The sequence below is a fragment of the Corvus kubaryi genome, unplaced genomic scaffold (assembly GCF_017639235.1).
Source record: "Corvus kubaryi isolate FWS band 111438036 unplaced genomic scaffold, C.kubaryi_AGA036_p1.0 71, whole genome shotgun sequence".
Classification (NCBI taxonomy): Eukaryota; Metazoa; Chordata; class Aves; order Passeriformes; family Corvidae; genus Corvus; species Corvus kubaryi.
Window position 1 is genome coordinate 20,178,479 of NW_024582059.1, and position 21,493 is coordinate 20,199,971.

The window sequence follows — 21,493 nt, forward strand, 5'->3', positions numbered from 1 at the left end:
TCCATGTCCCTGCAGTGCTGGCACCAAGCTACACAGAGCAGCTTCCCAGGAGACACTAGGGCCTGATGCCCTGGCGGGGGCATAGTGGCTCATGTAATTGTTGACCTTTTCTGCTGGAGAGCATGAGCAGTAGCAAAGCAGAGTCCCGAGAGCTGGTGTTAACTGTTAGCACCAGTGAGACACACAGTGTTATCCTGGTCCTGGTGCTCCAGCATGAATCAACCATGTATGATCCCTAAGTACCAAGCTGCCATGAGAAGCTGTGGATGTCCCATCCCTGGAAGTGTTGAAGGCCAGGTTGGATGGGACTTTGAGCAACCTGATCTAGTGGGTGGCATCCCTGCCCATGTCAGGGGAGTTGGAACTAGATGATCTTTATGGTCCCTTCCAACCCAAACCATCCTGTGATTCTATGGCCTGTAACAGGATCTGCCACCTCCCTGTGTGCAGGTGTGCAGAGGGCACACCTGTGGGTACTTCACTGTGGGTACTTCACTGACATTGTGGCTGCTCCTGGCTGCTCCCACCTGCTCCCTGCATGGGCACAGCCCTGGTCGTAAGCCCCCCCAGCATGTGCTGAGGCAGCACCCCTCCCCTTGAGGCTTGACACCTCTCCCACTGTGCCGTTCACTCTGGCATGCTGCTGAACATGCCTGTTTTAGCAGCTTCTCGGACAGAAAAAGCAACCTGCAATTGCATAAACAGTGATTAACTTGGGGCATCACTGACACCATGGCTCCAGCATGTCGAAGCCCAGCCTGGTCCACGTGCAGGGGCCAGCAGCAGGAATGGCGGTGGCATAGCCAGGGTCTTATGGTGTTCCTGGAAAGACGGTGTGGCCAGGAAATGCACCATCAGGAGGGCGCGATGGGGACTTCTCACTGGATGAGGTGGATGAGCCAAGGGGGAGGATGCTCTGTGGGCCTCCCCAGCAAGCCCAGAGAGGCTGGTGGGCCTGAGCAAGAGCTAGTAGGGTTCAATACCCCAAGGGAGGGATGTGTGGGGGTTGTTGGCCGAATTGCAGCCCCACAGATGGTTGGGCCAGGGAAGTGCTGGGGCCAGAAATCCCCTTATGCCCAGGGGCCAGCCCACCCCCAGCACACTGCTTGTGGCAGAGAGACTGCCTGAAGTCCCGTTGCAAACACCAGAGTCAGCAGATCCTCAGATACAGAAATGCCTTTATTTCTCCAGTAGCTGGAAGTGAAACCGTGAGGACAGAGGCTTTTTCTCACTGTTTCTTTACTTGTTTCGCATCAGTGCACAAACACCGCTACCCTATGCCATGTAGCATGGCTGCTGTTCCCTGGCTGTCTAGCACAGCACACCCACATCCCTGCTGCTGTGCCATGTGCAGCCTCCCCCAAATTAACAGCAGATCGCATGAACCAGCGATTTTTGGCTCCTGGGCTGTGAAGCACCGTGTGCCCCCCAGCAACCTGCCCCTCACCCAGGCGAGAGCAGAGCCCGTGGCGGGGACGCCAAGGGGGAAAACGCGGCATGTGGGACCCCCCAACTCCACCGCTGGAGCCTGCCGGGGTGGATACCAGCCGCGCCTCAGAGGGGCCCCTGGATCCAGCGGCCTTGGGGGTACCCTGGGGATCCCCACCCTGAGGGCTGCAGTCCCATCTGTCCGCTCTCACTCTGACTGCCCTGGTCCCCCTCGGAGGACTGGCTGCTGTCGGCGCTCCCGGGGCCGGGGTAGGGGCCGTGGGGGCCGCCGCCCGCCCCGCCGAGGCTGTAAAAGGCCCGCTCGCGGACGTGGAGCTCGTCAGCGCGTTTCACCTGGTCCAGCTGCCTGCTGCGGCCCAGCGTCGCGAGCGTGCCCGGCGCCCCAGCCCCCAGCCTCCTGCCGTGGTGCCCGGGAATGCGGCCGTCCCCGGCCCCTGGCACTGCTCCCCCGCTCTCGCCGCCTCGGCCCCGCTCCCGGCCCCTGCCTGCTACCGTGCTGTCCATGTCGTGCCCTGCCTGTGGAGTGGGGCTAGCCCCTGCTTTGATGGCCTGCGACCTGCCCCCAGCATTGCCATCATAGCCGCCAACACTGGTCTGGGCTCCGCTCGACGCCCAGCTGCTGGGTTTCCCACCTGGGGATGGTGCTTTGTCCGTCCTGGGTGTCTTGTTCAGCCCTGCTCCCCCTGGACGGACCCTCACCCCTGCCCCGGGCCGTCCCTTCACACGGGGGGATTGGGAGGTGGCTGTCCCCACTTCCCCGCTCCCTCCCCTGCCCAGCACAGTGCTCATGCCTGCCTTGCGGCTGCTGGCTGTCACCGACGGGGTGGTGCGGTCTGCCTCGGTAGCGGCCAGGAGGATGCTGGCCCCTTCGGCTGGGACAGTGACAGCGGCCTCCGTGTTACCCCACTGGCGGGGGGTCGTGGTAGCCACATGTCCTGGCTTCCCCTTGAACCTCTGCCCCTCTCCTCCCACCTCATCATCGTCTTTCCTACGGATGCTGGACACTGTGGGGCTGGTAATGTCACCACTAGTGACTCTCCAGGGGACAGGGGTTACCAGTCCTCCATCAGCACCCATGGTGGTGGCACCTTTCTCATCCTCTCCAGTAGGATGGCCATCCCTGGGGCTGCTGGTGACACTGTCCCCACGGGTTGGGGTAGCTGTGGTGGCCGGTCGTTCAGGCTGGCTGTGAGCAGGGATGCTGTCATCGTCACCACCACTGGGTGTCGCAGTGACGCCCAGCCTGGGCAGGGGGCTGCTGGTTCCCTCAGACGGGATGCCGTCATCCTCGTTACCCACTGTGGCACCGGCCAGGGTAGTTTCCTGCTCCCCCACGTGGATTTTGGCCCTCCCAATGAAGATGTTGACTTCGTCATTTTTGTCCGGAGAGACCTGGGTGAAGCTGGTTGCCCCGTCTGTGCTGCCCAGGCTCCCACGGGTGATGGTGACACTGCCCGAGTCAGGGATGTAAGCATATTCATCCACACCAGCGGTATCCACTTGGACATCCTCGGTCTTCTCAGTGACAGAGAACAAAGCGATGCCTCCTGTCCCTGTACCTCGCCTGACACCCTCCTGCCCTTGGCCAGAAACAGTGGCCTCCCCGCTGCCCTCATCCCCTGCCACTCTAGTGGTAGGGGCCCTCCCCCTCCCGGTAGTCATGGCGCCCTCCGCTGGAACCACTCTGGGGTCACCATCATCCTTGTCCTCACTCTTGACACTGGACCTGTTCCCCACCACAGCCTGACTGGGGCGTTCACCCTGAGGAAGAATGGGAACACTGCCATCAACTTCCACCACCAAATCCAGATCGCCACTGCCCTCTGAGCTGGACAGGGTGGGACCTGTGCCACCACCACTGCCACGTGCTCGCGTGCCAGTGCCAGGATGAGGACTGGGACCATCCCTGCCAATGCCCGGGGTGCTGCGGTTTTCAGCCTTGAGGACAATCCCATACTCAATTACTTCAGTGCTGCTGTTGTCACTGTGTTCTGGGGCTGTCCTGGCCTCTGGTGGCTCCCGCCTGGCATTGTCCTCATCCAACCGGCGGCTGGGGATGATACTCTGGTGGTCAGCCTCTTCTTTCTGTGCAGTACACACAATGGAGAGGTCAGGGACAGCCCTGGTGATGGATGGCTGCTGGGAGCACTGCAGCCAGGCCAGGGTCCCACAGTGTCCCCTGGCCACATCCTCACCTTTATCTGTGTCTGGTTCCTCCGTGTTGAGAATGAGTAGACGTATTTGAAAATGTAGAAGCCATGCTTGGCGTTGCATCCTTTCAGAAGTATCTGGTGGGGAAGAAAAAAACGAAAGCCACAATTTTCTTATGAAATGCATTGGCAAGAGTTCCTCTGTCTGTGCCTGGCACTGCAGTAGGGTCCCACTGGTACCCACTGAGGCCCCAGGATGTGGCAGAGGGATACCTACCCGGTGCTGTCCCACACAGTTCCCAGAAGCTCCCCCAGGAAGCGGTGGTGGCACCTGTGGGCAGCAAAACACATGCAAGAGCTGAGGCATCAAACACTGCCCCAGAATCCAGGCAGCTGCCAGTGTCCACTGCTGGCCACCCAGTGGTCAGGGAAGGGTGGGAAAACTGCACTGATAAGCCAATACATTTGCAGGCACTACCTGGGGTGCTGACTTAAAGATAGCCATAGTAGGAAAGGTCAAAACCCCATTTCCAGGGTCTGAAAAGTATTGTGAATTTTGCTGCAGCATGATTGTATTGCATGCTAGTTTTCATAGGGTATTTTTGGTCTGCAAATAACCTTTTCCTGGAGTCTGCTGCAGAGTATTTTACTGCAGAGCATTTTTAATACACAGCACCATTGCTCACACCAGAATGCTTCAACTAACTGCTTGGATCTGCCTGTGATGAGAATCCAGAGCTGGTTAACTGGTGGTGTTTCCCAGTATTTAGTGGGCAACTGAGCAGCAACATCTGTGCCCGCACAGCCAGGTTTCTGTACATGCTTGCAGGCTTCCAGCTCTCCCTGATTATCCTGGCATCTTTTGGAGGGTATTGGCCAATGTATCCCTCAGGATTGGGGGACCTGCTGGTGGGAGCATCCTGTGAGCCCCACAAAGCCACTTCAGGCATTCCCTATGTGCCATAGCGAGAGATGGCCCCATGGAGGGAAGTCCTTTTTGATTTCAGCAAAATTAATCACTGAAACATCCCAAGCTCAGCTGAAGGGTCAGAAACACACCCCAAAGTATGGAATATTCGTAGGTTGTTCCATTGTTTGTGAACAGTACCAAAGGTCAAATTACAGCTCTGGTTACACAGCATAGTATTAACTCTCTTCTGTGCCCCTATCTGAAAAGCAAATCTGTGCTGATTTATTGCCTTCCCCTGGGCTGCCCCACTACAGACTGGGTTGTGAGAGCTTGCTCTGGGGGGTAGAAGACACGCGGGAGGGGCCTATCCCTCAGGGAAATGGGATTTGGGAGAGGCCCATCCCTCAGGGAAATGGGATTTCCCTCCTCCTTACCCTGACAAAAAAGCAAGCCTTTTCTAGGAGCAGACTTTCACTCTACCTGTGTATTTAGTACGCTGAGCAACAGTTATGCAGGACAAAAATGGCTGCTATTATATTCATGTTAGTTTGCCTATTTTTTAGTTAAATCTCTCAAAATTTCACATTAGGAGAGCTGGAAAATAATTGAGGGTGCCTCTCTGAGCGCTGTTACCCACACAGGTAAGATGAGCATCCTTCCCGCACCTCTTTTCCTGTGGCTTGGCTCAGCCTGTTCCCAGGCCAAAAGCACTGGGCAGAGCCCAGATCCACAGAAATCCAGGAGAAGAGGTACAGCTGCCCAGACAGGCTCTTGTGCAATGCCCTGATTGCTAAACTGAAGGGACATGCTCAGCCACCTCAGTGCTAATATATATTTTTCCTGCTGGGCTCATCTCTGCTGTTGACCTTAATCCCCTTCCCAAACAACAGAGGTGGTGTACACAACTACAACCCATAGCTGCTGAAAGCATGCAGGGATGCAGCAGGTAGTATGCCTCACGCTTCCAGCAGCATGTTGGGAATCCAGGAAAAGCCATACTTACAGGTGTGGCGAGGGCTGTGCTGAGCAGGCACAGGCACAGGCAGACGAGGGATATTTGCATCTTGGTCTGCTCCTGGAGGCACAAAGTGAAGCATCACTGGAGTTTGTCTTCCTGGGACTTGTGGTCCTCAATAGTCCTGGTTAGCAGCAACCTCAAAGTTCCCACTATCCCAAAGCTCCCATGGCGGTATGCTCCAGTGACCCCAGCTTTTCCCAGGCTTTGCGGTGGCCCTTGGCATTGTCTTGCCTGTCTGCATGCCTCGCAGCAAGGCCAATGCTCTCTTACCATGTGTGTAGGGCACGGCCAGCAGCTCCGAGTGGACACTCTGACACCAGCTATTAAAGATTCCTAACTCTTTCTGTCAAAGCAGCTTGGGTGGATATTTGCAATTAATGATCCCCCAAAGTTTCTACAAGCTAAGCCATTCATAAATCCAAATTAAGAAAGTGGCAGGCTTTTACAGCATTGATAAATGGCAGGAGGCAATAGCTCCATTGGGCAATAATTCTCATTTCACCCAACCTCCCTGGCTTGGGCTTGCAGGTGCATCCCAGAAACTATTTTCAGCCATACCAGCATTTCTACAGGAAGCACCAGAAGGACATTCATGCACAAGGATCAGCACTACAAAGCAATGTAAGCTCAAGAGATGTGCACAGCCAAGGATCGGGATGTCTCCATCCACACTGTGGCTTACCTAGAGTGAAAGCAGGAGAATGCCTGCTCAGGGGTAGCAGAGCTGAAGGGTTAGAAAGAGACAGGGCAGGAAGCTAGGTAAGAAGATTACCTTTCCCCGTCGGAGGCAGGTCCCAGTGGCAGACCGTGGAGCCTGTGCCCACTTTGCTGAAATTTAAAGTTGGCCCCGGGTGCGGAGAGCCAATCAGCTCCTGCCCAAGGACATTTGTCAGCTCTGGCAGCACCCGCAGATAACCAGGGGGAGTAATTTCCAGCTAAAAATGTGTTTGTGGTGAAAGACAGCTATCAAATGTTCCACCTGGCTGGATAAACAGAAAGCACAGTTTATAAATATCTGTTCTGAAGGCAAAATTGCTTGATGATTAGCGCAGATCTTAGTGTGGCACATGTCCAGCTTGGTTATTGATAAGAGGGTGTGCAGTGGGTCTTGGCTTGCTCACTGTGACCAACATGGGAAAGCCGGCAGGGCTGCAGAAAGGGAAGGGCAATATCCAGAGCCAGGCCTGGTTCTGGCCCTTTGGCACAGAAGGGCAGTATTGGCCAAGCTGAGAGCCACCACCATGCTGTGTCTTCTGACACTTGCTTTTTGGGTTTCAACCTCAACCCCTCCGAGCTAAACCTGTGCAAGTGCAGAGTGGCAAAAAAGAAAAAAAATCTATTTTTCCATGCACTGCTTGCACAGGTCCCTTTGAGCCCAACTTCATGACAAAGAAGCGCTACAGAGGTGTGCATGATGTACAAACCCTCCTCCCCACCACCTCTAGTTTTGGTGTCATTGCTGATCACCTATGCCCTTGCCAAGAAGGGTTCCCACTGCTGCGGCCAGTCTGGCTCAGGCACTCACTGTGGTGGTGGTGACAGCAGCTGCCATCCCACTCCCCACTCTGTTCTAACCCAAATCCCAGGAGCTGGCACGACTGCTGCATTATCACCAGAAACGCTTAAACCATCAGCATCCAGCCTTGAGCAGGAGCAAATCCCAGAGCCAGCAGGAAACTGATGCTTGCCCACTGGCCAGGGAGCGGCAGTCAGATGCCACCGCACAGGGCAGTCAGCCCATGTGCCTTGGCTCCTGGAGGAGAGCTTTTGCCAGGTGCCTGGGGGGCTGACGCATATGGGACTGGGCTACACGCCCTGTGGGAGCGGGACCCAGCCCCTGGCAGTTCCAGGGCCCTTTGTCCATGCTGCTTCCCTGACGTCTCTGGGCACCCCCTGGGGATGTGGATGATGGGAGACTTGCGTCCCCCCACCAGCCATGAGCGCATGCAGGGCTCCCCAGTGCCACCATAGGGATTTGTCTCCATGGGTGCCTATGCTGCAGGCAGCACCTCCTGCCTCTCCAGCAACTGCAGCCTGGCTTTGGCACACGGAAGCAGTTTTGTACAATGGCCAGCAACTTGCTGTTGTGAGAATAGACTAGTTCTGCAGTTGGACCTACAGCAGGAGCTGAACTCAGGTTCCCTTCCTAGGACTGCAAGAGCAGCACAGTACCTGCCATAAACTATGCATAATGGGCATCACTATTCCCAAATGGTGGCATCTGTCTGGAACCCAGTGGGATTTATTCCATCCCTATCCGTAATGCAGATCTCCAGTTGGCCAGGGACACACTCCTGTTGAGGAGTGACCCTGAGCAGGGATCTTGAGGACTCCCAGCCAGGCATCCCCATCACTGATGTAGGAGGGAAGTAGCTGCACCACTGTCACTGTGACAGCCCTACCTTGTTCTGGGAATGAGGCTGTGTGACAGGGACATTTTGGGCTGCAGTTCTAGTGTTCAAGACACACATCCAAGTTGCCCAGCCTTCTACCCACATGCCTGGTGCAGGGATGAAGAAGCAAAGCCCTCATTACAGGGGTGTGCATCTATAGCTAGTGATGCCCAGAAAAAGAAATTAGTGTTTTTACCCTTATTAACATTGCCTGGTGTGTGGTTAGGCCATGGGAGGCATGTTACCAAGGAATGGAAGATGTGGTAAAATTATCATTGCTCAAGTATTGGAAATTCACATCAACTCTACATAAAACATGTCTGTAATCCCACAGCAGTGTCCCTAAGAGCACCCTTTCATTTTTCAGAGGGGACTCTACAGAGGCTTTCCAAGTTAGCCTTGGTGTTCCTCCCTCCTTTCATGTGCATCTGAGCTGGAATAATAAGATTCAGCCCTAAGCATCATGGACAACTGTAGCCCCTCAGCCCCTCACCAAGTGCTGTGCTGCCCCACTGACCCCAGCAAATTTGGCAGCAAACCTTTTGTCACCAGCAGGCTCAGTTCAGTTGCTTTATTTCATTTCATTCCATTTCATTTCATTTCATTTCACTTTGCAAGATACAAAATAAAAAAGCCTGGAACGGAGCCAGCGCACATGGCAAGCTGCCTGGCGTCTCCTCTGGCATGCAGTGGCTGCAGGGAGCCTTTGGATGCACCTTCCTGAGTGGGCTGGGGCAGGCAGGAACAGCACCAGGGCTGCCCCCCTGCTCACTGGCTGTAGTAGTAATCCTGGCCATACACATCATATCCATGCCCTTTGTAGTAGCCGTACTCATCCTCGTAGGCCCGGTAGCTGTCCCCGCGTGCATACCCATCCTGTTCCTCGTACCCACCCTCCGTGGTGCCCTCGTCCCCCCGGCCGTAGTCCCTGGCCGTCACATCATACTCCCACAGCTCCCCAGCTGTGGTAGCATCTGTGGTGGCATCTGTGGGTCCCCCATCAACCATAGTTGTCGCCTGGGTCAGACCATCTTCATTGGTAGTGCTGGCGATGGTGGTGGCTTCGGTTTCCTCCTCCTCCTCCTCTTCCTCTTCTTCTTCCTCCTCCTCCTCTTCCTCCGCTTCCTCAGCTTCACCAGTGCCCTCCTCAGCCACTGCAGTGCCATTGCCATGAGGTCCAATACCCTCTGTGGTATTGGTGCTTGTGCCATTGACAACATTCTCGTTCTCATCTACTTCTTCTTCCTCCTCTTCCTCCTCTTCCTCCTCATTCTCATCACTGTCTTCATTTTCAGAGTCTTCCCCCTTGCTGGCAGTCCTCTGCCTGATCCCTTTCAGGGTCTCTTGGCAGCCCTTGCCCTGGCAGAGGGAAGACAGCACAGCATTACTGGGGTGTCAGGAGGCTGCACCTCCATGTGGCAAGGGGCAGGTATGGGCACAGCTGAGCATCCCCCCACACCTTGCATGGCAGGACTCTCTTTTTGGGGTACCCCTTCCAACCCCAAGTTAATGCCCAGAGCCTGGTCCAGCTGTGGGTATTTCCACAGCAGCTCCCCAAGCAGAAACAGGGTGCAGGGCATCCCAACGGGTGCAAGCAAATATGCAGTGAACAGAGCCCTCCCCACGGGAGGTCCCCAAGCCACACCTGCTGGGGGGATGTGACGTCTCCTCCCAGTGCACCCTGGCAGTCCCCAGGGGCTGCTCTGGCGGGGTGTCCAGCGGCCTTGGTGCCAGCATGAAATGGCTCCTGCAGGGACAGGGACAGAACAGCGCAGAGGGTCAGCAGCTGGAGTGGAGCGCAGGCCTCCCAGCAACGAGAGGGGTACGCAGCATCCACACACAGCATTTGGGCATTGCTCCGAGTTCCCTGCTTTCCCACAGGTCTTGTTCCAGGCTGAAATGGAGAAGCTGCAGCAGGGCAGCTGGAGCCATGCAATTAAGTGGTGGTGGCTGGAGCTGGGTGTTCCCATTCTGGCTCTGCGTTTTGCTTTGCAAAGCATGTAAAGGTTTTCTTCTGAAGTTACCTCTCCCAGTTTCCAGTAAACAAAGAAAGCCACAGGCACACTACATGTGGGCATGCTGCACATCATGTGTGGATGGTCAGTGAGAGTGTGATGGCTCAAAGGCAGGCGTGAGCCCAAACCCCACCAGCAATCAGCCATCAGCAATGCTTGGCCCCAGAGATCAGCAGCACAGCAGGGCTCTCAGCGGGATGCCTGGCTATAAAAAGGTGAGGAATAAACCAAATGCAAACAGAGCCTGGAGCAGCCACTGAGGAACTGGTGGGGCAGTTCACCCAGTGCCCAGCCTGGGAGGAGGAACATGTTGCTACCAGCAAATGAGCCCAGCCATGGCAGGGAGATGTGAGGTCAGTGTCATCACCGCCTTGGGCAATCCCCACCACTCACACGCCAAGACCAAGGACACCTACCCTGGCATTTTGGGCCACCTCAGACCTTGGAATACTGACAGGTGCACCTGATGGCAGAGAAAACCCAGGCTGCTCTTGTCTCCAACAGGAGAGACATCAAATTGCACTGTGCAGCTAGCTGTGCCAGTGGGAGCGATGCTCCCCAACCAGCAGCCACTATAGCAGTGCTCTTTACATACCTATAACTGACCTTGGGGCCTTTCAGCATGATTCCTCTTGCTGACCACGCTGACACATCCCTGCCTAGGAACAGCCACTGCTCTGGTGCTCTCCAAACGAAAAGGGCAGACCCAAACAGCGGCTACATTCCTGCATATCACTTAATTTCTTCCTGAGAAATGAAATTCCACCTTCTGCTGCCCATCCCACTACTCAAATTTATCCCTAGAGATTGCAGTGGTAGGGGAGAGGAACAGGCAAAATGGGGCAAATTGCAGGGAGGTGCCAGGGTTGGCACAGGGGCCACCCCATACTGTATCCCAACCCTGGATTGGTCTCCAAAGGGGAATTTAAAACCAGAATCCCAGGTTTTCATTAAATAACTTTTGAAAAAGAAAAAAATAAAAGACTTGATTAGGTCTGATACACAGGTTTCCAAGCGTACCTGATCCTTATTTCAAAGTTCCTGTGTGCCTGAGACCACTGGATAATTTTTGAGCATTTGTAGCCTGAGGAGACACAAAAGACTTTTGTAACCCCTTGCATTTAATTTTGGACCTGGGTGACTCTCACAACTACAGAGGTGCCCAAGCTCATACTGATCCAGCAGACAGGAGCAGCTTTATCATCTGACTGGTAAAAAATGTGTCTTTCCCAATATAGCATCAGTTTGTGTCACTCCACAGACACACATGCAGAGCCTAACAGGATTTTCCGTAGAAATTTTCTCAGTGCTTCAAGGGCAACAGATCCTGAAAGAGGAAGGTAAGAGGAGTCCCTAACAGCACCTTCTTCCTTGTATGAACCTCCTTGCTTCTGTTCTTTGACCGGTCCTGCTCCTTTATGAGCCACTGAAAATGGAAACCCAGAGAGTTTGTCTCAGAGTTGTTTGGTGCAACCCCCGCCCAGGAAGAAAAAGGAAAGAAAAAGGAAAAAATTGACAAAAAAGTAGTAAAACAAGCCCCAGAGTAGAAAATCCAGTTGTATCCAGAGTGCAAGGCTGTGGGCAGTCAGTGACCACAAATGCTGATGAGCAGAGACTACAAAACCAAAGTTCCCAAATTCCCGTATTTGTTTTGCAGGCTGCTGGTTTGCCATACTCACCCCCCCTTCCTCCTCCTCTGAGCCATCCCCCTCTTCCTCGGATGAGTCACTGCCCTAAGAAGAGGGAAAACCAAGTTGGAGGCAGGTGGGTGGGTTTCCAGTGGTGTCATGAGTACAATGTTCTGTGCTCAGGCCCATGGGCCAGTGCAAACAGGGCACAGACTGTGCCCCCATCTCATTTGGGCCAAAATCTCTGCATTTGGAGGGCGGCAAAGCAGCAGCAACCCCTAAGAAGCACCCACCTGGTACCGTCGCTGCGGGGGATACACGTAGATGTATCTGTACAGGTAATGCCGGTGCCGGCTCTTGAAAACCTACCGGAAGAAGGAGGGGGAAAATCCCATCAGTCTGGGGACCTGGACCTGGGTACAGGAGCCACCAAAATGGGCCCTCCCTCAAGACCAGCCTCGTGTGGGACGGGGCACGCAGGGTGGAGGAGACCCTACCGCGTTCTCTTCCGAGCCGTCCAGCTTGGGTTGCCGCAGCCAGCTCTTGACCTGGGGAAAAGGTGGGTTGGTACAAGCCCCACACCAGCCCCGGGGAGGCCGGGGGGTCCCCCCTCACCTGGCACTCACCGAGAAGGCGCAGGCCATCCCCACCAGGCAGACAAAGACCAGGACACTCCTCATGGCTGCTTTCTCTAGGAACAGCAAAACACGTCGAGGGCTTGCTTTTCAGCTAGAAAGCACCGACACTACTCCAAACCATCCACATGTCTGTGTCCATGTGGCTGAGCGAGGAGAAGAAAGGCTGACCTCCAGCCACTTCTTGGTGCAGTCACCCAACCCCTCCATAGACCAAATTCCTTCTTTTCTTTTCTTTTTCTCCTTTTTTTTTTTTTTAAAGATCAGCCTCAATTTCCATGAATATATGTTGTTTTTTCTAGAAGCCACAAAATACCAGAAAAGCAAGTTTCACCATGTAGTGGACTCATCCTTTCCTGGAGCAGGACTACTCACTCCTGCTTCCCCATTGCCTTTGAGGGAGGGGAGAAAGCCAAGCCCCACTGGAGATGTGATAGGAGCAGCTGGGAGCACTGCCCACGGTGGCCGCCCTCCCACAGCTCCAAGACCTGCTCAGGCTCTGCCCAGGGAGCAGTGCTCCTGGGAATCACACCACAGACAGTTTAACCTCACTGAGGAAAAACAAACGAGCAAACAAATAATGGAAATAATTGGCTTCTACAGCCTGCCATTGGCAAAAATAACAGTGGCAAGACACCAATGCAAAGAGCCCCCCACAGGCACACTTGGAAGGGACTTGCCTCTGGGCAGGTCTGAGCTGCAGACCCGAAGCACCAAAACACAGCCTGCCCTCCTCCATCAAGGAGCAAGGAGCACACCCAAACCTTCCAGCAGCACCCCAGCCTTCCCCCAGGGAGGGATGCTTCCAGCATCCTCCCGAGCTCAGCCAGGCCCACTGACCTTCCTTTTTCCTACCCTTCCTCTGCCTAAACTCAACATCAGCTGAGCTTGTGAGGAGTCGTTGTTACATTTGTCTGTGCTTGAAGTTTCCCTATTTTTGCTTAACTCAGGCTAGAAAACAAGTGGCCACAAGCTTCCCTGACCTCACAGCAAGGCTCTGGATGCTCATCCCCTCCACCCAAGCGCTTCATGAAGCCACAGCCCCAGGCAAGGAATAAAAGCAGCACCCTGTCCTGCCAGCAAGCTAAGCCCCTCCATCTCCCTGCAAAAATCAGACAGCAATGCACAACCCAGCTGGGAAGAGCAGCAGCAAGCTTACCCTGCCCCAGCACCGAGAGCTACCCACAGAGTCAGCTGGCACAGATTTCCTCCTGCTGCTGCCCTGCTGGGATATAAGGTCTGGCTTTGCCCCCCCCCCCCAAGCCAGTCACCGCCCTGCCTGGAGTGACGCCGGCCCTCCAGAGTGCACCAAAAACCCTCCAAAACTTAAACGCTGGCAGATTTGGTGCACAAACATAGCGCCCCGTGCTGCTGCCAAACCCAGCAAGGTTTGCACTGCACCGCTTAATTGAGGGTCTGGCCTCAGATGAGCGGCCGGGAGGCCGAGGGTATAATAACACTCTGGGTTTTAATTAAAATAAATATTGGGAAATCTGTTCCTGGGGGGTGTCCACCTCCATTTTTGGGAAATTCTGTCACTGTTTTTTCAAGTAGACAAAATGACCAACCTCAAAGGCCCGGCTCCACAGCCAGTTGGATAGAGCCATTAGACTGAAAAGAAAGCTAAATCCAAACAAATCCCTCTCCAGGATGCCTGCAGAAGCCTTGGTAAAGGCAGGGAAAGAAAAGGGGACTCAGATACAGGTGACACCTTTGGGAGCCATTTCTGCCACAGTGTTGCTACAAACTGCAAGTCTGCTTTTTTTCTAATGCCCCACTAACTACCCAGACCCACACAGGGGCCAGCCCAGTCCCCTGCTCTCCAAAATCAGGCGTTGCTCAGTTAAAATCTGTGTTTGTCCCCAGCAAAGCAGAATAACTGCTTGGGGTGGGGGGAAAAGTGAAAAAAACCCCACCCATGTGTCCGCTCAAATCTCACTGGGGACTTTGGTGGCAGGATACAGCAAGCGGATGCTGCCCCGACACCCACCTCTGCAGGGACGTCTTTTCTCCTTTACCTATATTTATCATTTCCTGCTCGGATTTCAGCCACCCAGCTCTCCAGTGCACCTCTGCTGCCTCTTTCCCAGATTTTTCTTGCACTCTTCAGCAAAGGCCCCTGAGCTCCTGCACATCTGGGCTGCAGCAGTTCAGAGAATGACTCCTCACCAAATGCAGCTTTGCTTCCCACAGGGGTGAGGAGAACTGCAAATCCCACCTGATGCACCTACAGCCCTAGGAAAGGGAACAGTGATGCTGAAAAATAAATGCCTTTAGGCAGGTCTGTAATGGTCAGCCTAGCCAGTGGTAAAATTGAGGTTATTTAGGACAAAAAAATCCACTTTGCCATGAAAGACCCGAATGTTGTGTCTCAAAACTAGGCGTACAAACAGCCTCACCCTCAAACAGGGGAGCCCAGCATTGACAGGTACGTGATGGGGAGTTGATAATTGCTGGAACACTATACACATAACTTGTTTCTGGGGAGGGAGGGGTCCCCCCATAGCCCCTCGAGGGTCCAGCAGCCCTGGCAGCAGGCCATGCCACATGCCCACCGTGCAACCCTGGGGCTGCAGGGCACAGCTGCCCCTACTCCATGGGCTTCAAAGCCCATTGTGTCACTGTGAGGAGTCCTAATTATAAGGGAGGTCTGGAGCTGGCCGTGGCTTTCAGCTAATGCCTCATGCCAGGAAAACCCACACAAAAAAAAAAAAGAAAAAAGAAAAAAGAAAAAAAAAAACCCAGCCATGCAGTTTTTTGGTGCCAACACAGCAGCCTCTGATAAAGAGAGAGATGAGCATTGAGAAGATTCCTGTGTCCCCTCCAGCTCCATGGGGCTGGAGCAGCTGGAGGGCCTGCCCTGCTGGGGGTGATACAGGGGGTTCAGGACAGAGACAGCCGTGCTTCCCATTGTCCCCCGCTGTCCTAAGCTGCCTGGCCCAGGAAAGCAGTGAGCATGTGCCCAGCTTTGAGCTTAAAATTTCACCAAGGCTTGGGAACAGAGAGTCCTGGTGGGAGGCGATTTTTAATGTAATTAAAGGGCTTCTGCTCCAGGCTGCTTAAAAAAAACATATGGAAAACTGACTATAAAAACACATATTTCACCCAAGATCCCTAAAAAGCACCAGGATAATTAATGTGTGCCCAAGTGCCTTGTGCAGCCAGCACCTATGTTTAGCTCCTGGAGTGGGTGCTGCCCAGGCAGGCCACCAGCAGCAGCAACCTCACCGGCACCATGCCGGGAGACCAGCAGGGAACTCAGCAAGCACATCCAAAACATTTCCATTTTAATTTTATTTTTTATTATTACTTTAAAAAGCATCACATCACAGGCTTGGAGCATTGGTCTCTTAATGCTTTTGCAAGAACTCTGTCTCTCCAAGGCAGCAGGGCTTGGAGGGATCACCCCTTTGTCTGAAAGGAATCTGGTATTAAAAGTGATTGCAGGCTCTGAAAGCTTTATGAAAATGATCTCACCTTGCTGGAAATAAAACACAGAACAGCTTATCTGCTTCCAAGGGATGGGGCTTTGACCAGCGTGGTCTAGTGGAAGGTGGGGTTTGCACCAGCCGCCAGCCACAGCTCAGTTCTGCAGCTGGGTGGGCTTGCACCCAGCAAGGGCACCTCGTACAGTTTGGGTGTACTTGCCTCAGCCCCTGAGGACCTCAGGGTCAGAGTGTCCCTGTCTGGCACAGGCTGACATGGCTCCTAGGTCCAAATTTAATTATTATTTTTGCAGGGTAGTAAATGAGCAGAGCAGAGTGCTCCTGTCCTGCCCGGGAGCACTGCAGGGCTGAGGCTGCACCATCCTATTTCCACGCCCTGGAGCTATTCTGAAAGGAAACCTCAGGGCCAAAAATAAGTAAAGAAAACAAAACCAGAAGGACACTTTGAGCATGGGGGGAAGGGACCAAGGTGCTGCTGCAGCCAGGGAAAGGGGCACACCTGCTATGCAGCTCTGTGCCCAGAGCACCCCCAAAATATGTACAGGGGGCACCTGAGGCTGAGTTTGCCCTGGCCTCCACCTCTCTCCACATGCTGTCAGGGACAGGAGTGTGTGTGCCATGGTCACCAGCTGGGGAGAGAAGTGATGAGCAAGAAGAGGGAGCAACAGTGTGAGAATAAGGAATGCCTCTCTTTCCCCTTACCTCTCAGAACACAAACACAAATGCAAACCAGCATCAGCTGCACACACAGCTCATTATTCTTTTGGCAACATCCAATTTTAGGATAAAAGTGTGAGGGGAGAATATCTGAAATGCACCATGTGTCAGTCTCCATTACCAGTACACAATCTTTATATATTGGCCCTCTGCAACTAAATGTTTAGTATGATTTTCCTTTTTCTTTGAGCAGAAATCAGGAAAAGGAAATAAATTCTATTTACATTCCTGGCAAAATGCGGGTCAGGAGTAGCTCTGTAATGTGAGCACTTTGAAGCACCCTGAACTCAGGGAAAAAACCGCAGCAAATCACCAAGGCAAGGTCACAGCTTTATCACAAATCCCAGACTCGCCACCACCCAGGCCCTCACATGTTTGAGCAATATCTGTACATTGGATCTCCTCAGGTTTTTTGTTTGTTTTTCTTTTTTTTCAGGAGCAAGAAACACCTCATCAGCCAGAGTAAGTTACCAGGTCTGGTCTCCCACCTTTCTCTGCCTCCATCCACATGTGAGAGCTCTCAACCACATCCTTAGGAGAAAAAGCCAAATAAACCCCCCAAAATGCCCTATTTTCAGGAGCAGAGCAGGAAGACAGCCTGCGTTCATTGCAGAAGTATCAACCAACAGCCTGCACACGCAGCTTAGGAACTGAGCTCTCAAGCAAAGTTAAGCCAGTGTCCCTGGACCATCAGGCATCTGGATGGAGCAGAGGCACACTGCTTCTGTGCTGCACTAGTGATGGCTGCCTGCCTCCCGGGCTGCACACACTGCTCTAACCTGGGAAAAACCCTGAATCTGGGATTAAAAAGGTGCCACATGCAGCAGAGGCAGAGTGTGCTACATGTGTCAGCAGGAACTGCTGCTCTTGTACATGTCATTTGTTACTGTGTACACACAGGAGTTGCAGAAGAGTGATATATGTATCCACATATCATAGAATCACAGAATGCTTTGGATTGGAAGGGACCTTAAAGCTCATCTAGTCCCAATCCCCTGCCATGAGCAGGGACACCTCCCATTAGACCAGGTTACTCAAAGCCCCATCTGACCCAGCCAAAATACACAGAGAAGTATGTGTCTTCTACAAAAAGTACTCAGGCACTCATTTCATATTATAGAAAGGTGGCTTTGGAAGTTTTCACACTGTCATGAAACTCCTTTTTGCTCTGCAGGTGAAACAACATCAGGTCTAGGGCAGAAAGGGCAGGTGTTGCCTCTGCCCCCCACGTGCAGGTTCAGCCCCTGTGTTCAGTAACCTGATGCCTTCTGCTAAAACACAACAACAGCTCTTTGCAGCTTTGCATTTCAGAGTGTGAAAATAGGAAAAAACTGAACTGCAAACCACTTGCTCACTCTGCAGCTTTAAGGTTTCTGTCATGAGTTTGGGGAGTGCAGTACAGGTGGATTTAAGGTTTCCATCATGAGCTGGATGGTGCAGTACAGGTGGATGTTAACACTTGCACTTTATTTGTACCATCCTGTGGTGCCTGGGTGCTTGGGGCAGTGCTGAGGGGACCACAAAACTCCCAAGACATGGCTGAGCCAAGGCTGGGAAAGTTATTTGCCATCAAAGTGCATGGCAGTAAAGGGAGCTGGAAGAAAAATTTCCTACGAGCATTTGAAAGGTTTGTAACATTTTGGGGTTTCACTGAGGTAAGAGACTGTTTTACCACGTCTGGGATATTTCTTTTGTTCAGATTGATGGCCTCGGTGATTCCATCAGAGGTTTTTTCTCCCCATTGAAAAGGGCAGAGAAACACAATCAAATTCTCCTGGCCGCACTTCGTGCTTGGAGAGGAGTGGTTCCCACCACAGAATTCCATCACAGGGGGCACAGAAGAGACGAGTCCATCAGACCTGAAGGGAGCTTACAAGAAAGAGGAAGAGATATTTCTTACAAGGGCATGTAGTGACAAGATAAGGGGGGATGGCTTCAAACTGAGAGAGAAGAGGTTTAGATTTGGTCTTAGGAGGAAATTCTTTGCTGTGAAGGTGGTGAGGCACTGGCACATGTTGCCCAGAGAAGTCATAGGTGCCCCATCCCTGGAAGTGTTCCAGACCAGGCTGGATGGGGCTCTGAGCAACCTGGTCTAGTGAAAGGTGTCCCTGCCCATGGCAGGGAGGTTGGACTGAGATGGGGTTTAAGGTCCTTCCCAACCAAGACCATTCTGTGAACTCTAAAGACAAACACAGGCCAAGGAAAAGCCCTGCAGCCAGCTGTGGAACTCAGATCACCACAGGAAGCCCAGGACATTTGTCTGCACTGTCAAAAAAGTCACTGCTGGATGGAGAGGTGGTCTGCAGGTGCAGGGGTCTCTCTGTTGCTCCCACCAAAGCCAGGAAAATAAGGGGGTTGAATAAGTGCAGCTTGTGTGCCATGGCTGCCCCAAGTTCCGCTGCCACAGCCAGGCTCAGCACTGCTGCCTCCCACCACTTCAGCCACACCAGCTACTTATTAAAAATAGAATTTTTTCTTCTTGGAAAGGACAAAAAAAAAAACCAACACAAGAAACCTTTCTTTTAAGATGATGCAAACTCATGTTTTCACAAACCCAAATGGATCCAAAAATACCTGCTTTAAACCCCAATGCTGATTTATGGGTAAATCGCAGCATTCAGCTCTGGAGCCACCCCCAATGCACAAAGAGTGTCATGTGGGTGGATAATAAAAGCATACATTGACGTGGGCATTTTTTATCCCAGCCTAACCCATCAGGAAAACTGATCCTGACAACTCCATGGCATAATCATCTCGAAACTGGAGGCAGGAACATCTCCAGTGATGGCAAAGCCTGTGGCTGACCTCCCAGCTGCTTTTCCTGACAGCCCAACAGCAGAGAGCAAGAGCTGTCCCCTTGACTGCTCACAGTGCATAGACACATGGCACGAAAACCAAATACATAAACTCCTAAAAATGCCTTAAAGTCCTCCAAGAGAGCATCTTTTGGTCACTCTCTCTCTGTCCATCCAGAACCTCACCCTGTAAAGTGCTGCCCATCATCAAGCCCTTCCAGATGTCAAGCAGGGTGGCCCTGCTCATACACAGATGAACAGCATTTGATTGGGATAGTCCAGTGTCACCAGTGTCCCCCAAAACCTTGCAGATGTCCTTGCCAGGTTCTGGGCACATCCCTGCATGGGCCCAACACGAGCGGCTCCCTCCCTGCAGCCAGGCAGGAGGTTTTCCCAGAGAAGGGCAATGCCCAGGAGGGATGGTGCCGTGGGAAGCTGTCTTGGCAGGACCGGCAGGCAGCAGCCAGCTCTGGCACCGGCTCCGTGGCTTTTGGGGAGCAGCCAGCCAGCGGGAGGCAAGCTTTGGGCGTTGCTGGCCAGGACACGAGGGCAGTGGCAGCACGTCCCCGGGAAGGCACGTGAAGGGCAGCACAGCCGGATACCCTCAGCCCTGTTGGCAGGGCACTCGTGCCTCCCGCTCAGACTAAACCCAGATCTCTCCAGTTTTTCTCTCCATGCACGAACTGAGGAGGACGGGGACACGCAGTCCCCTGCCCAGCTGTGCCAGGCTGCTGTGCACCCCAGCACCGCTCCCACAAGGATGAGGATGGACACAGGGTCATGCACCAACTTGCAAGAAGCGATTTCCCCCCACCCCTGCTACGTCTCGACCGTCCTGCTCGCAGGCCGGGCTCACTGCAGAGCTGCACTCCTCTTCCTGGAGGGATCCGAAAAAAGCTGCTCCATCCCTACCCCCGCCAGCTGTCGCTACGCAAACATCACCTCTGATGGCCCCAGCGATGTGACCCAGCCCCGCGGCAGAGGCGGCACCAGAACGTGGCCGCTGCCTGAGCAGCGGCACCGCTTGCTGGACACGGGAGAGCTCACGGCCGTGCCCTGCCCTGCCCTGCAGCGGCACACACGCCGCTGCTGCAGCTTTAAACCACAGCCACAGGGATGCGCAGACCCAGCCCTTTTCGCTGCAGCCAAACCCACGCTTGATGTCTTTCACCCCACTTGGTGGGGCTGCACACCAGAATTTTGGTGCCCATGACCCTGACAGGCATCGCTGCCATCACAGCGTCCCCAGCTACTTACACGATTGATCCGAGGGGTCCAAAAAATAAGGGCCAGGTCACAGCTGAGGTATTCACCGTGAAGTGGGGACTAGTGGGATGGAGAGTCAGGAAAGAGGCTCATTCCCAAGGCAGCAGCGTGGGGAAGCTGCAACTTTCAGAGCTGATCTCATAGAGAAGCAAAAAAAGGTTACACAGGGTGAAAAAAATGTAATTTCCACAAAAAAACAGGAGCTGTTCAGCTACCAGCCTTCATAGTGGTGGAAACAGGCTACAAATTAAGTGTGGTTCTGCTAAAAGTAGCAAAAAATAATTTAGTTTTTTTACTGGTTCTTGAGTTTGGTACTGCAATGCTCAGCACTGACACCCCTGAGCCCCAACAGCTGAAGGGCATGTACCCACTCACCCTGCCCCCTTGGGTACTGTCCCCTGCAGAGCCACCACCTCATGCTGTAAAAGTGACACAACAGCCCAAGGCTTCACCTGTCAGCATCGAAACCTACATTGTACAGCTTGTCCTGCCACGTGAACAAGGAAGAAGCACCTGGGGGGGATTTAAAATAATGCAATTTTAAATAATATGTTGTTTATGTGCTTGCTGATAGGAGGAAAAACCCAACCAAGTGGCACATAGGGTAAAACAGGCTTTACTCACGATAACACCTTTTGCCCGCTCACCTGCATCTCTGCTGCAGGGGACCTGGTACCAGAGGCCACCACTGGCACACAGAAACAGTGGCCCAGAAGAGTCCTCATGCCCTGGGACATCTTTCCAGCACCCCAGGAAGAGCAGCACAACCCTTGCTCACATTGCAGGAAGTGACGGCCATAATAGAGCAAAGCCCCAGGCCTGGCTCACTGGGGTCATCAGCCACATTTTCCACCCCACTGCGGGTTCACCGAAGGGCAGGGATGGCCTTTGGGGTGCCTGGAAATAGAGTGGGTGGGAACACCCTCAGCTTTTGCTTTCCCCCTCCCCCTAGCATGCTGTGGCTCCCCACACAAATATCCTGCTCTCTGCTTCCCACTCCCTCTAGTCCAGCCCCAAATTGCAGACCCTGCCACGCCCAGGAGGAAAAAACAGCAATACCTCAAACCACAC

The 21,493-nt window shown here is 53.4% G+C and overlaps 2 protein-coding genes across 4 annotated transcripts; both read right to left on the reverse strand.

Annotated features, from left to right (window-relative positions):
- Positions 1-1,158: 1,158 nt before the first annotated feature.
- Positions 1,159-6,823, reverse strand: MEPE (matrix extracellular phosphoglycoprotein). Its single transcript, XM_042050046.1, has 4 exons — positions 5,513-6,823; positions 3,877-3,930; positions 3,645-3,737; positions 1,159-3,534 (listed from the first exon to the last, which is right to left on the reverse strand). The coding sequence occupies exons 1-4, from the start codon at positions 5,570-5,572 to the stop codon at positions 1,555-1,557; spliced, it is 2,187 nt and encodes a 728-aa protein (XP_041905980.1). The 5' UTR covers positions 5,573-6,823; the 3' UTR covers positions 1,159-1,554.
- A 79-nt stretch (positions 6,824-6,902) lies between these two features.
- LOC121675014 (integrin binding sialoprotein) lies at positions 6,903-20,547 on the reverse strand. Of its 3 annotated transcripts, none has more exons than XM_042049952.1 (7): positions 20,414-20,547; positions 12,190-12,254; positions 12,061-12,111; positions 11,857-11,928; positions 11,615-11,668; positions 9,566-9,667; positions 6,903-9,279 (listed from the first exon to the last, which is right to left on the reverse strand). In XM_042049952.1, exons 2-7 carry the CDS (start codon positions 12,241-12,243, stop codon positions 8,689-8,691), a joined length of 924 nt encoding a protein of 307 aa, XP_041905886.1. In that variant the 5' UTR covers positions 12,244-12,254; positions 20,414-20,547; the 3' UTR covers positions 6,903-8,688. The 3 variants fall into 3 exon arrangements, with proteins under 3 accessions (XP_041905886.1, XP_041905884.1, XP_041905885.1); XM_042049950.1 differs by lacking the exon at positions 20,414-20,547 and adding an exon at positions 20,099-20,269; XM_042049951.1 differs by lacking the exon at positions 20,414-20,547 and adding an exon at positions 13,358-18,388.
- Positions 20,548-21,493: the final 946 nt, after the last annotated feature.

Bases quoted from the DNA above. Each gene is read 5' to 3' on its own strand.
- MEPE (XM_042050046.1), bottom strand. From the start codon at position 5,572: ATGCAAATATCCCTCGTCTGCCTGTGCCTGTGCCTGCTCAGCACAGCC. The intron at 3,738-3,876 runs GTAGGTATCCCT...CTTCCCCACCAG, and splicing joins ACTGTGTGGGACAGCACCGG to ATACTTCTGAAAGGATGCAA. The intron at 3,535-3,644 runs GTGAGGATGTGG...TGTACTGCACAG, and splicing joins GGAACCAGACACAGATAAAG to AAAGAAGAGGCTGACCACCA.
- LOC121675014 (XM_042049952.1), bottom strand. From the start codon at position 12,243: ATGAGGAGTGTCCTGGTCTTTGTCTGCCTGGTGGGGATGGCCTGCGCC. The intron at 11,929-12,060 runs GTAGGGTCTCCT...TTCTTCCGGTAG, and splicing joins ACGGCTCGGAAGAGAACGCG to GTTTTCAAGAGCCGGCACCG. The intron at 9,280-9,565 runs GTGTGGCTTGGG...TCCCTCTGCCAG, and splicing joins ACGTCACATCCCCCCAGCAG to GGCAAGGGCTGCCAAGAGAC.